This window comes from Lepus europaeus, chromosome 4 (assembly GCF_033115175.1).
Source record: "Lepus europaeus isolate LE1 chromosome 4, mLepTim1.pri, whole genome shotgun sequence".
In the NCBI taxonomy this organism is placed as follows: Eukaryota; Metazoa; Chordata; class Mammalia; order Lagomorpha; family Leporidae; genus Lepus; species Lepus europaeus.
In genome coordinates, this window is record NC_084830.1 from 62,968,085 (window position 1) to 62,982,125 (window position 14,041).

A 14,041-nucleotide genomic window follows, 5' to 3' on the forward strand; every position below is an offset into this window, starting at 1 on the left:
TAGGGAGGTCCTGTACAGGGGCCCTGAGCTTTAGAGACGAGTCGCCCACCAGCGCCTTCCCCTGGGCAGAGGAGCGTACAGCCGCATTCATACCTACACACTCTCTATAGACCATGCATATGGTATTGGTGACTTACTCTCCTGCCCACCCTGCTGCACCTGTTGCCAGGAACTTGATCTTTTCCCAGGACTGCCCTAGGCGGGAAGTGTGGCCAAGGGGGCAGCAGATGGGAATTGGTGAACAGAGATGGGAAATGTTGCTATGGCATACACACACACACACACACACAGAGGAGTGGGTCAGGGCTATACCAATCTAGAACACAGCTAGAGGGGAAAGAACAGGACCTTCGAGAAAGCCAGGGCCTCCAGAGCCTCTTGCCCCAGGCTCTACGAATGTGAGAGGGAGGGCACATTCCACTGTCCACACATTTTGTTCAGTTCTCATTGGCTCTCAGCTGGGGAAGGTGTCTACTAGAAGGGCAGAGGATAGAAATTTCCATCAAGAAGATACAACTTCTATTTCTATCTGTCCTCTTCAATACTTTCTTTTGCTTCAATTCTTCTGTTTTGGGGGAAATCTACTGTCTGCTGTTCCATGTAGAAATTCCACCAAATGGATGAGTACTTTGAAAAAAACAAAAACTAAAACTAAAAGAAAACTCCCATCACCATTAACTACAGAAACACCATGAAGTCAGTCTGTCTTCTCCCAGCTGGAGCTTTCTAAGTGCCGCATGGCGGAATGCACCCAGGTGCTGTGCTAAGTGCTAGCCATTCTTCAGGGATTTATCAGAAGGCTGCAACGACTGAGAAACTCTGCATTTCAGAAGTAACACAGTGTGAACCGCAAGTGCAGATTGCTTGTCAGAAAAAAAATAAGTCAAAGGAAAACACGAGAGAGAAGCCAGCTTCTAGGTTGTTTATAGAATGAACAGTGCTTGTTTAACCTTCTGGAGAAAATTAAGTTAATATTTGCCCAAGGCTCTGAATTGCACCAACCCACCTCCAAGGGCAGATGCCAGCAGTGGATGTTAACAACGGTACATTATATCATTTAGGACTGAATTTGGCTCTGTGTAACATGAACCTAACTACAGGCGCAGGCATCTTTTTCTCCCTTAAGAAGCAGGTCTGTAATACCACTGAACGCACAGGTTCTTTCTGCCCTTCCATGCTGCTGTGCTTGGCTTGCAGCTCTTCTAAACAGGAAGGGAAAGGGTGAGGGGCAAAATAATGTTGCAAGTCTGTCATTTGAAAAATGCTGCTTAGAGATGCCAGCTAGCATACTTGCTCGTATCTCATTGGTGGTGAACCAGTTGCAGAGCTACCCCCTAGCTGCAAGGGAGTCAGGATGGCCACTGTGTCAGCAAGGCACACAGTAGGCTACCCCAAACAATATTTGGGTTCTTTTGGGAAGGAAACTGAGAATGTTGGATATTCAGTAGGTTACTAGCCATCTTGCAACAGGTGAACAAGTAGATAAACTCTTAAAAAATTTTCCCCTTTCAATATATGTAACAATGAAATTCATCACTATATAGTAAGTTAAATATGTATAAATAGAACACATTTTTTAAAAATATAGCTTATTTACATGTAATAATTATACCTTTTAAAATTTTTATTTATTTGAAAGAGTTACACAGAGAGAGAGGGAGAGACAGAGACAGAGATTTTCCATCTGCTGGTTCAATCCTCAGATGGCCATAATGGCCAAGGCTGGGCTAGGCTGAAGCCAGGAGCCAGGAGCTTCTTCCAGGTCTCCCACATGGGTAGCAGGGCCTCAAGCACTTGGACCATCCTCAGGTGCCTTCCCAGGCCATTAGCAGGGAGTTGGATAGGAAGTGGAACAGCCAGGACTTAACTGGCACCTATATGTGATGCCAGCATTGTAGGCTGGGGTTTAACTTGCCCACAACGCTGGGTACCCAACACTCATTCTTAAATGCAATTTGTGAACAAATTAGATCATAGGATGAGAGATTGTTTCTCCAGATGTTTATCTCTATACAACAGACCTGAGTATCAGCCAGTAGGAAATTCCATCCCATGCTATAGAATTTCCTTCAATGCCTAAATTTGCCTTAATATTACATTAAAAAAATAATTTGCCACAGGCAATTAGCCTAGTGGTTAAGATGCTGCATGGGCTGCCTGTATCCCAAATCAGAGTGCCTGGGTTTGAGTCCTAGCTCTGCTGCCCATTCCAGATTCCTGTTGGTGTATACCCTGGGGGCAGTGGTGATGGCTCAAGTAGTTGGGTTCCTGCACCACATGGGAGACTTGGATTGAATTCTAGACTCCCAGCTTTGCCTTGGCACAGCCTTAGCTGTTGTGCATTTGGGGAGTAAATCAGCAGATGGGAGCTTTGTCTGTCTGTGTCTCAAAATAAATTTTAAAAAGTTAAAAAAAATTTTATTTTTAAAAGATTTTTATTTATTGATTTGAGAGGTAGAGTTACAGACAGAGAGAGGGAGAGACAGAGAGACGGGTGTTCCATCTGCTGGCTTACTCCCCAGTGGCTTCAATGGCCGGAGCTGGGCTGATCGTAAGCCAGGAGCCAGGAGCCAGGAGCTTCTTCCATGTCTCCCATGCACATGCAAGGGCCCAAACACTTGGGCCGTTTTCCACTGCTTCCTCAGGCCGTAAGCAGAGAGCTGGATCAGAAAAGGAGCAGCCGGAACACGAACCAGCACCACTAAAAATAATTTTTTAAAAAATTGTATGTCTCTCCTACAGACACTGGATTGTTAGCAAATATAATATAGTTTAACATTGAAATCTAAAAGTAAAAATTATAATATTTATGAAGTGCATGGTGTAATTAAAGGGATGTAAAGATTAAAATGTCCTTGCCCTCCTGGAGTCTGTAACGCAGTCATGCTGTGAAACAGATACGCGATAGCTGTGGCAGACGGCACTGCACATTAGCGCCACAGGTGAGTGATGCATCAGATAATCCAAGTGCAGTGATAACAGGGCTCCGGGAGGTGATGCCACTTCCTAAACAGAGTAAAAGTCATGGAGGAGAAGGCTTGGAGACATGGTGAGGAAGGAGCTACACCGTGCTCACAGTGCAACAGGATAGAGATAGAAAGCATGAGTCCCTTCAGGTAACTACGCGTACTTAGAAATCATTAATAAATGCCTACTGCCTGCAGGGGATTCATTCCATCATGCTTCAAGTTGAAGGGCAAGTCAGAGTCTGGGCAGGACACAGAAGCAGGCGCTTGTCACTTACACTGTCCCTTGGCTCATGAAACGGAGGTAGTATCGTAGGACCCGTATGTTAAAGTGACTTTGTAGAACATGAGTTACTGTGACACACCCTGCAAGCAGAGTGTTAATGCAGTAATTCAAAGTGCTATGGCTGCTGTTGTGGCCTCTGTCCATGTGGTGCGAGCACACGGAGTTCCAGGCGCCTGCCGTTGGCCTGGCCCAGCCCTGGCCATTTGGACTGACCCACCAGATGGAAGCTCTTTCTTTCTCTCCCTCTCTGTAATTCTGCCTTTCAGAGAAATGAAGTAAATCTTTAAAAATAAACAAAAATAAAAAGTAAACAACTCTCTGTAACTCTTTCAAATAAATAAAATAAATCTTTAAAAAAAGTAAACAAAAGTTTATGGGAGGGGCCAGCGCTGTGGCATAGCCAGTTAAGCTGCTGCCTGCAGTGCTGGCATCCCATATTGGGGCCAGTTTGAGACCCGGCTGCTCCACTTCCAATCCAGCTCTCTGCTATGGCCTGGAAAAGCAGTAGAAGATGGCCCAAGTCCTTGGGCCCCTGCATTCATGTGGGAGACCTGGAAGAAGCTCCTGGCTCCTGGCTTTGGATCGGCACAGCTCTGACCGTTGTGGCCAATTGGGGGGTGAACCATCGGATGGAGACCTCTTTCTCTCTCTGCCTCTCCTCTCTCACTGTAACTCTGACTTTCAAATAAATAACCTTAAAAAAAAAGTTTGTGGGAAATGGAATTAGAAGGTAAATTTAAAAAGAAAGTACCTATATAGGAACTTGAACAACCGATAGAAAAGAAGCCACAGAATGCATTTTCCAAAGATTGTATTGGTAATCTTGCCCTTTGGTAATCCAATTAATTTCATTTGATTAAATCCATTTCCCAGCGTTGTCCTCGGTCCTGCACTCAAAACAGTCCTGTCCTTATTACATGGAAATCGAGTCTCCTGTAAACATCCGCACTTTCTATGAAAAGACACGACGACAGAATTTTCTAGATTCCTTGTGATTTTTCACCTCTGCTGGGTTTTGACCTGGTTAGGGAAGACATCATAGAGTATCATTTCGGGTAACAGGAGACTATGACGCACATAGGGGAAAAAAGAGCCAATGGCATTTCTAAATCACCGGCCTGTGCCTTCTCCTCTCGAAGTACATGAGAGCAGGTGCCCGCAGAGGCGGACAAAAGGCATCGCCCAGGCCTCGGAGGAAACTTTTGATTTTATAAAGAACTTGAGGGTGCACCGCAGACGCCGCCCACCCCGGTCCCCCAGCGGCCTCCGTGGCTGCCTCCAGCCCGCCGCGGTCCCCCTCTTCCCTCCTCCGCGCAGGCTTCCCGCCCGCACCGAGGCCGGGACGCGCCCGGCCCAGCGCGCCCGGCGCCGCCCGCTCGCCCGCCTGCGCCGACGTGGCGGAGCGCACAGGTCGGCCGGGTCAGGTGGTTGGGTGACGCCCCGGGAAGGCGCTCCCGGCCGAGCGCGGGCGGCGCCGCCGCGCCCGACGCCTTTGGGGGTGGGGACTTCGCGGGAGGCGCGGAGGAGCTCGGCGCAGCGCGGCGGACGGGCGGGCCGAGCCGGACGGGCGGGCCGAGCCGGACGGGCTGCGGGCGGCGGAGGCGCGGAGGACGCGAGGCGGCGGGCGGGAGCCATGGACCGCGGCGAGCAAGGTGAGGCGGCCGCCGCGGCTTCCGGGTGGGCGCGGGCTCGGCGGCGCCGAGCCGGAGCAGGTGCGGAGCTTGGCGTCCCCGGCCGGCGCGGGGCAACTTGCGTCTCGCCGAGTGCCAGCCGGCATCCCGGGGCGGCGGAGCTGGAGCGAGGAGGCCGCCTGTGTGTGTGAGCGAGCGAGTGTGCGTGAAGGAGATGGAGAGAGCGAGAGAAACAGACTGAGAGAGAGAGAGATCGAGGGAGAGAAGGTTCTGGGAGGCGGCGAAGGCGCTGGCCGGGGCTGGCGATCGCGTTGCGCTTGGGGTGTAAAGCCTGGTGGAGTAGCGCAGGGCCGCCGGCTCTTGTAAGTGCCCGGGGCCGCTGGAGGAGCCGGGGACCGTGGATCGTTTTCCTCTCTCACGGAGGGGACCGCGACCCCCTACCCCGCCCCAACGTTGAGACTTCCCGTGCTCCTGGAAGTTACTGCGGAGGATTTGTGGTGGCTGCGGCGGTGGCTGCGTGTACCGTGTGTCCCCAGACTGCGAAGCCGTGGCTCTGGGTTTCCTGGGGAGAAGGGAAGGGTCCTGGGTTGCTCTGTTTGATTTAACCATAGCTTTGGATGCACTTTTCTCTTAAGACAGGAACTCAAGTCAGATTGTCCAGAATAGAATCACTGCTGGAGATGTGGCAATAGCTGGGCATGTTTTTTTTTTTTTTTTTCCCCAGATTTAAATGTTGCTTCATCTTAGAGATTTCTGGCTGATAATAAAGCAGTGACTGTCACACAGATGAGGCTGGCATGGTTTTAAAGAGCTAAATAAACGCTAACGAACAGAAATAATGCTTTGGAAGTGGGGATGGGAATCACTTCTGTTTTAAGCCCTAATGCAATAGTTTTTATTTTTTATTTTTTGCTTTTTTTTTTCCCCTCCAGTATTTGCCTTCCCATGAGTTGTTTTAAAATTTATTTATCAGAGAGACAGAGAACGAACGGAAGCACTCCCATTCACTGATTTACTCCCCAGCTGCCCACAACAGCCCACTCAGTCCAGGTCTGTCCCACATGGGTGACAGGAACCAAATTATCTGAGCCATCAGCACTCCTCCCCGGGGTCTGCATTCTTGGAAAACTGGAGTCAGGAGCTAGAGCTGCTTCCTGACCCCAGGTACTCCCTTGTCAGATGAAGATACCTCAACTGCTCGCCTAAATGCCTGCCTCCATGCGAGAGTTTTAATGTAAATAATGGCATTCCATGTATTCCATTTTACTTTTGATAACTTGTAAGAGACTCTTGGGAGCCTTGTACTTGTCTTCATACTCCTCAGGTTAATTGCATGCTTCACATATGCCATTCTTAGCAACATTATGTATAATATGTATTTATGCAGCCACTGTGCGTATGTATAGGTACACATATGCATTCCCGTCTAGATTTTAAGCTGCTTGAGTTTAGGAGCATTTCATTTTGGATCATCCTTGGTTGGTTAGGTAATAACTTGCACATAGTAGACACTCAGTGTTAAGAGTTAGCAAGCTTGTCAGTAGCCTTGTGTGTATTGTTAGAAGGCCCGGGGCACACTGTGTAAGCCAGCATTATTCTGCCTGGTTTTTAATGGGACAGTGGGATAGGTGACAAATGTGTATGTTCATATTTTATATTAATTGTTTTGTGGTATCATATGCAACGTGTTTTTAGAATAACAGGTACTTAGGAAGGATTAAATATGTTTGATTTAGGTGAACGAAGTGATTATTTTGATGGGTTTTGGGTTGTAGCTTGGGTGACAAGAATCACGATCATTAAATGCCTCTATAATGTTCCAGCTTGCTAATATACTTTGTGTGTTTTTATAGGACTAGATTTTTTTTTTTTTTAAGGTGCCTAAGATATTTTATGGCTTCTTTGGCTTGTAAGATAAGATTGTTCTGTCTTCTCATGTTCATACGTCTTCCTTGGTCGAGATTCTGGTTAGTTATGTGGGTGCTTGTTTGACAAGGGACACCCAGGGACAGCTAACCTCTCCCTGCGGTGAGCTGGGTCAACTGCTTGGAAGTCACCTGCCTTGGGAAGGTGAGCGGGCCTGCTCCACACTGCCTGTGTGGGACCGCGTGGACTCGCCAGCTTTTCTTTCTGGCCGCCTCCCTACCCTTTCACCTTGTGTTCCCGTAACCCAGAAATGCTCAGAAACATTTGCTGACTGCCTGACATGAGAGGAGAGGCGCCCAAGGCAGGTTCCAGCAGCTGGAGCCTCTGTGTCCCTCCGAGAGAGCCCTTTGCTCCCCTCTTCCTCTTTTTTTTTTTTTTTTTAAATTAATTTATTTATTTGAAAGAGTTACACAGAGAGAGGAGAGGCAGAGAGAAGTCTTCCATCTGATGGTTCACTTCCCGATTGGCTGCAATGGCCAGAGCTGGGCCAATCTGAAGCCAGGAGCCAGGAGCTTCTTCCAGGTCTGCCATGTGGGTGCAGGGACCCAAGCACTTGGGTCATCTTCTACTGCTTTCCTAGGCTATAGCAGATAGCCAGATAGGAAGTGGAGCAACCAGGTCTCGAACTGATGCCCATATGGGATGCTGGTGCTTCAGGCCAGGGCGTTAACCCGCTGCACCAAAGCACTGGACCCCTCTTCCTCTTGTTCCTTTCTTCCCAGTGTATTCTTATTTTTTTTTTTTTAAATTTATTTAATTTATTTATTTTTTTGACAGGCAGAGTGGACAGCGAGAGAGAGAGAGAGAGAAAGGTCTTCCTTTGCCGTTGGTTCACCCTCCAATGGCCGCCGCGGCCAGCACACTGCGGCCAGTGCACCGCGCTGATCCGATGGCAGGAGCCAGGTGCTTCTCCTGGTCTCCCATGGGGTACAGGGCCCAAGCACTTGGGCCATCCTCCACTGTACTCCCGGGCCACAGCAGAGAGCTGGCCTGGGAGAGGGGTAACCGGGACAGAATCCAGTGCCCCGACCAGGACTAGCACCCGGTGTGCCGGCGCCACAAGGTGAAGGATTAGCCTATTGAGCCACGGCGCCGGACCCCAGTCTATTCTTAAGAAACAGAACTCTGGCTAAGCAAAGAAAGTTGCTGATGAGGCTGTAGGGGCCTTGGATGGTAAGTGTGTATATAAGTGGATGGCTCAGATTTAAACGCTCTGGGGTTTAGAATGAGTAGGGTGGAACCTGGGATTTTAAACCCTGTGTTTACTGGGTAGCAAGTAGAGTTTATGAAACTCTGTGTTCTCTCTCTTTTTTGAGATTTATTTATTTCAAAGGCAGAGTTACAGAGAGAGAGGAAAGAGAGAGAGAGAGAGAGAGAGATCGATCTTCCATCCGCTGGTTCATTTTTCAAGTGGCTACAACAGCCCCAGCTGGGTCAGGCTGAAGCCAAGAGCCTGAAACTCCCACATGGGTCTCCCATGTGGGTGGCAGGGACCCAAGCTTTTGAGCCATCTTCTGCTGCTTTCCCAGGCCCATAGGCTTGCGCTTATGAGGGGATACCAATGTCTTAGGTAGCAGCTTAACTTGCCATTCACAATGCTGGCCCCATGTGATTATCTTTTGAACTGTGGTTTTCGCAAAGTATTTAAGACCAAGTCAGAAATTTTTAGAACTGATGATTTTATATGCATGGAGTTTCTCATGCTTATCAGTTTCTTAAACACACACAGAAACACACACACACTCACACTCCAAAACTCTAGATGCAAAATTAAGTGCCCTGTCTCTTGTCCTAAATGCATTTTTCTATTGAAAACGTCTCCTTAGACTTCTTTTTGTGTGGGTTTCAAAATCTATCCTTTGCTACCCATTTTATTTAACAAAGCTATAAAGTTTAAAAATGTTTTCAAGCATTTAATATGTTGTTCTGTAGTGTCTGGCCCAGATCCTAGCATCGTTCTACTTTCTCCTACAGCAGACCTTGAGTACTGTACTCCGCTCCCATTGAGCATTCAGTAAATATCAAATGATTTAAAATACCTAAGATTGCATGATGCCTTTCAGGACTTCCTGAGCATTAAGCTCAGCTCAGCACGTTGACTGTGTGTGGTGTTTCCTACTTTGAAAGCAGTGTGCTAACTAGAGCATACATTGTGTAAAAAGCCTCCTGACTACCTTTTATGAGGCTGAATAAATATTTATATTCAAGCACTCTCTTATGTTAGTAGTAACCTTTAGTTTAGTGCTGCTGTATTGAAAGGACAGCCACCTAGCTACTAGGCATTTTATTAGCTTGAATTTAGGAAAAAAAAAAAGTCAAGGGGAGGAGGCAAGGCTGCTGGGGCCAAAAACCTGGGAGGAGGGGGATGCATAACAAATAACACAGTCCTATGGCACTATAATTGAGCCTGTAATTATGCCTTAGAAATAACAGAAATACTGCCTGTCACTGATTGGAGGCCAAGCACATGTAGAGAAGAAGGGGGTTACAATTTGGGGGGTCTGCTTGGCAGGCTCTGCCTATGAATGTCTGTACACCCCAGCTATTAATTGCTTTCCTCAACAGTCTCAATTTCCAAATGGTGCTAATGTCTTTGTTAGCTCTCCTTCATTTCCTGCATGTTTTTATGTGGCCTGCTTGCCTGGTCCCTAGGGGCTGTGTGTTAGGTGCGGTAGGCAGGGTTACGATCTTCTAGCAAGGTGGCAAAACAGAGTCATCTGTGCATGCAATAAAAACAAATGCTATAACCTCACAGTTCAAAACAAGAAAAGAACACCCACATCCCCTGAACTATGCTACCATTGGTTGTAAGCAAAGACTATTCTACTATTGTAGTTTCCTTTTGGGGTTAGTTGTTTATGCTTTAACTGTTGACAACTGTTGAAAATCTCTCGAAGGTTTTCCTAAACTTTACTTAAACTGAGTGAGTACCAGCTGTACTGAAACCATAATCTTAGTTGCGTATATGTTTTAGGAAAATGTCCAGGGGATTTAGAGGACGTTTAAAAAAATTACATTGTAAAAATATGTGTTTGTTTCTAAGAATAGGTGTTCATTTTTGAAAAATCAGAAATAGGTAGAGAAAAAATAAAGTAACATGTAATCTAATCTGGAAAAATCATAATTAATGTACTAATTTATACCTGTCCATGTATCTATTTTAACAAATTGCATAATAATCTCTTGTTAAATATACCATTTTATAATTTACCTTTTTTAAAGCTCACTACATTTACAGTATACACTTCAACATCATTTTCATTACTGTTAACAGATAATTAGTATATGTGACAGAAAACTGGAGATCACTACAGTGTTGTACAATGTAATATCCTTCCCATTTCTATATTGCAGGGGCTTCGCTGTGGGTATCCAGTGTCATCTTTGTCCAGGGAGAGTCTATTATGTATGTGTACATACGTGTATATTTAAACACATATGTGGGTGTGAATATATTATATAAACTGGAGCACATAAATGTTTAGTACCTTAACTTTATTAACTTGAATACAGTATATATTTTATAAGTATTACCTTTTTTAAGATTTATTTATTTATTTGAAAGGCAGAGTTACAGAGAGGCAGAGGCAGAAAGAGAGAGAGGTCTTCCATCTGCTGGTTCACTCTCCAGATGGCTGCAACAGCTGGAGCTGGGCTGATCCAAAGCCAGGAGCCAGGAGCTTCTTCCAGGTCTCCCACATGGGTGCAGGGTCCAAGGACTTGGGCCATCTTGTACTCCTTTCCCAGGCCATAGCAGAAAGCTGGATTGGAAGTGGAGCCTGGGACTTGAACCACTGCCCATATGGGATGCCAGCGCTGCAGGTGGTGGCTTTACCCACTGTGCCACAGCACTGGCCCCTTGAATACAGAATATATTTTAGAGATCATTCAACATAATCTTACTGTAGAACAACTTATTGTTTATTTAGTTATTTGAGAGAGAGAGACAGAAACAGAGACAGAGAGACTGACAACTTCTACCCACTGGTTCATTCCCCTGATGCCTGCAGGGTTTGGGACAGGGCCCAGGTTGAAGCCAGAGCTGTGAACTGGAAACTCAGTCCAGGTGTCCTACTTGCAGGGTGGTAAGTATCCAGCTACTTGAACCATCACCTGCCACTCCAGGGTGTGCTTTAACAAAAAGCTGCAGTAGGGAACAGAGCCAAGACTTGAACCCAGGCACTCCAGTATGGGATGCGACCTAACCACTGCGCCATTTTCCCATCTTACATCTTTATTTTTCTGTCTGTATACATTTGTGACAATTTATGTATTCTAATAGGCACTATTTGACTTGTTTCCTATTGATAGACAAATTTAAGTTTTATCTCCTAAACAGAAACAATTTCTCTTCTGCCCTCTCAGGGTTTTCTGGTTGAGGCCTAAGAGAGAAACTGACATGAAACAGATTAACAAGGGAAGAGCATACAGTCATCCCCCTTATCTGAGATCCAGGACCCGCAGTGGATGCTTGACTCTGGATAGTAGCAAACCACACGCACACACACGTATATACACTATATTGTTTTTGTGCATACATCCCTGTGATGAAATTTGATTTATAATTAGGTACAGTAAGAGATGAACAACAATAAATTAGAAGTCATAGTAATAGACTGCAATAAAAGTTAGGTGTGAATGTGATCTCTCTCGGAATATCTCACTGTACCAGTATGAGGAAGTGAGGTGATGCAGTGCCCGTGTGATGAGATGAAGCAAGGTGAATGTCAGCATTATTGTGTAACATTAGGCTGCCTTTGACCGTCTGGTGATATGTCAGGAGGATCATCTGCTCTAGATATCTCTAGATACACTGGATCATGATTCATCTCCTGGGCAAGATAGAGTGGGACAGTGTGAGATTTCATTATGCTGCTCAGTACGGCGCACAATTTAAATCTAATGGCCTGTTTATTTGTAGAATTTTCCATGTAATGTGTTTGGACTGGATTTTGATCTTGGAGAACTGAACCTGAAGGGGAGGCGCTTGCATACTAACTTTGTTTAGTAATTTGTACCTGTGCATGGGAGCCCTCTTTTCCCAGGCCATAGGTTGGAGTGGAAGTGGAGCCTGGGACTTGAACCATTGCCCGTATGGGATGCCGGCACTGCAGGTGGAAGCTTTACACCAGTCAGATCCAAAGAAGCAGGGCGACCTAAGTGCCTTTTTTTTTTTTTTTGACAGGCAGAGTTAGACAGTGAGAGAGAGAGACAGAGACAGAGAGAAAGGTCTTCCTTCCGTTGGTTCACTCCCCTAATGGCCACCACAGCCAGCACTGCACCGATCTGAAGGCAGGAGCCAGGTGCTTCTCCTGGTCTCCCATGTGGGTGCAAGGTCCAAGCACTTGGACCATCCTCCACTGCCTTCCCGGGCCACAGCAGAGAGCTGGACTGGAAGAGGAGCAACCGGGACAGAATCCGGCGCCCCGACTGGGACTAGAACCCGGGGTGCCAGCGCCGCAGGTGGAGGATTAGCCAAGTGAGCCATGGCGCTGGCCGACCTAAGTGCTTAAATAGGAGATTGAATAAGGAGCAGCAGTTGTGGAAAAGTAACTTAAAGACAAGGGTTGGTGTAACAGGGTTTCCTCCTGGTGTAGGGAGGTCTCCTTTCCCATGGTAGTTCCCTCTTTCAGGAAGAACAGGGGAGGTAGGGGATCCTTCTTATCCTGGCTGTTTTCCAAGTGCCTTTAGCTGAAAAGAGTCTGTATGCCAAAGTGGGATGTTTCTAGGTGGTGTGTTCTGAACCCTTCACCCTGACACTTTGCTATGAAAACAGAGTTGCATGTGTATACGTATGTTTGTGTATGCAAGTAATTTTGTAAAAATGCCAGTATGCCTATAAGAAGAATTTTTTTAAAAGCATGTGACTGTTCAGTTTTGATAGTGCCAAATCCTGTTCTGCACAAGGGTGGCCAACTGTACTTTACCACCAGGTGTGTCTGTTTTCCTGCACCCAGGGGCAAGGGGGTACTCGCACCTTTTCATCTTTGCTCATCCTACAGGGCAGAAGGGGCTTCTCAGCATATGCTTTATTATATTAAGAACAATATATATATATTTTTTTTGACAGGCAGAGTGGATAGTGAGAGAGACAGAGAGAAAGGTCTTCCTTTGCCGTTGGTTCACCCTCCAATGGCCGCTGCGGCCAGCGCATCTCGCTGATCCGAAGCCAGGAGCCAGGTGCTTCTCCCGGTCTCCCATGGGGTGCAGGGCCCAAGCACTTGGGCCATCCTCCACTGCACTCCCGGGCCATAGCAGAGAGCTGACCTGGAAGAGGGGCAACCGGGATAGAATCCGGCGCCCCAACCGGGACTAGAACCCGGTGTGCCGGCGCCACAAGGCGGAGGATTAGCCTGTTAAGCCACGGCGCCTGCCAATATATTGTTCTTAATATGAAAGTGCTGGCACTTCTTTTGATATGTTTCAGATCTATTTTTCATTTTCTATCCTATGCTAATTTTTCCACTCTTTGTTTTTTCTGCCTCTGTTACAGAAGATAGGCCTGTGTCTCTGATACGAGTTAATATACCTTTTTCCAAGTTTGTCATTTCTTTTTTGACTTCATAGTGATTTTTTTCCCCAAGCAGAAGTACTAATTGATGGGTCTTTTATGGACTGTAGTTTTTGAGTTATTCCTAGAAATGTCTTCCTCTGTTTGAGTTATATGATTTTGGTTTTATTTTTGGTTCTTTCATCCATCTGGAGTTTATTTTGATAGAAAGTTTGAGGTATGAATCTTAACACCTCCACAACCTCTGCACCCTGCAGCTGGCTACCCAACTGCCCAACACCATTCCTTGACAAATGGGTCTCTCCTCTACTAATTTGAAATATGACTGTTGTCATGTACTAAATTCTATATTCCTTTCATTCTCCTTGATCTATGTGTTCTTTGCCAGCAACCAGTCTATTGGAGTTGTTGTAGTTATTGTAGGGTGGGCATTGTGGTGCAGTGGGTTAAGCGCTAACATGGGACAGACTGGTCTGCTCAGTTTCTGATCCAGCTTCCTGCTAATGTACCTGAGAAGCAGTGAATGATGGCCCAGGTACTTGGATTCTTTCCACCTATGTGGAAGTTCCTGGCTCCTGACTTTAGCCTGACCTAACCGTGGCTGTTGTAGCCATTTGGGGAGTGAATCAGAGGATGGAACCTCTCTCTTTCTCTTTGTTTCTCTCTGTCTCTGTCACTCTGACTTTCAAATTAAGTACAGAAAGGCAGAGTGACAGAGAGA

The 14,041-nt window shown here is 46.4% G+C and overlaps 1 protein-coding gene across 1 annotated transcript in view; it reads left to right on the top strand.

Moving 5' to 3' along the window:
- Positions 1-4,824: 4,824 nt before the first annotated feature.
- Positions 4,825-14,041, top strand: part of TPD52 (tumor protein D52) — a 266,195-nt gene continuing 256,978 nt past the window's right edge. Inside the window, exon 1 of the mRNA XM_062188320.1 lies at positions 4,825-4,904. Coding sequence (XP_062044304.1) covers positions 4,886-4,904 — 19 coding nt within the window. The 5' untranslated portion in view covers positions 4,825-4,885. The remainder of the gene's footprint in view (positions 4,905-14,041) is intronic.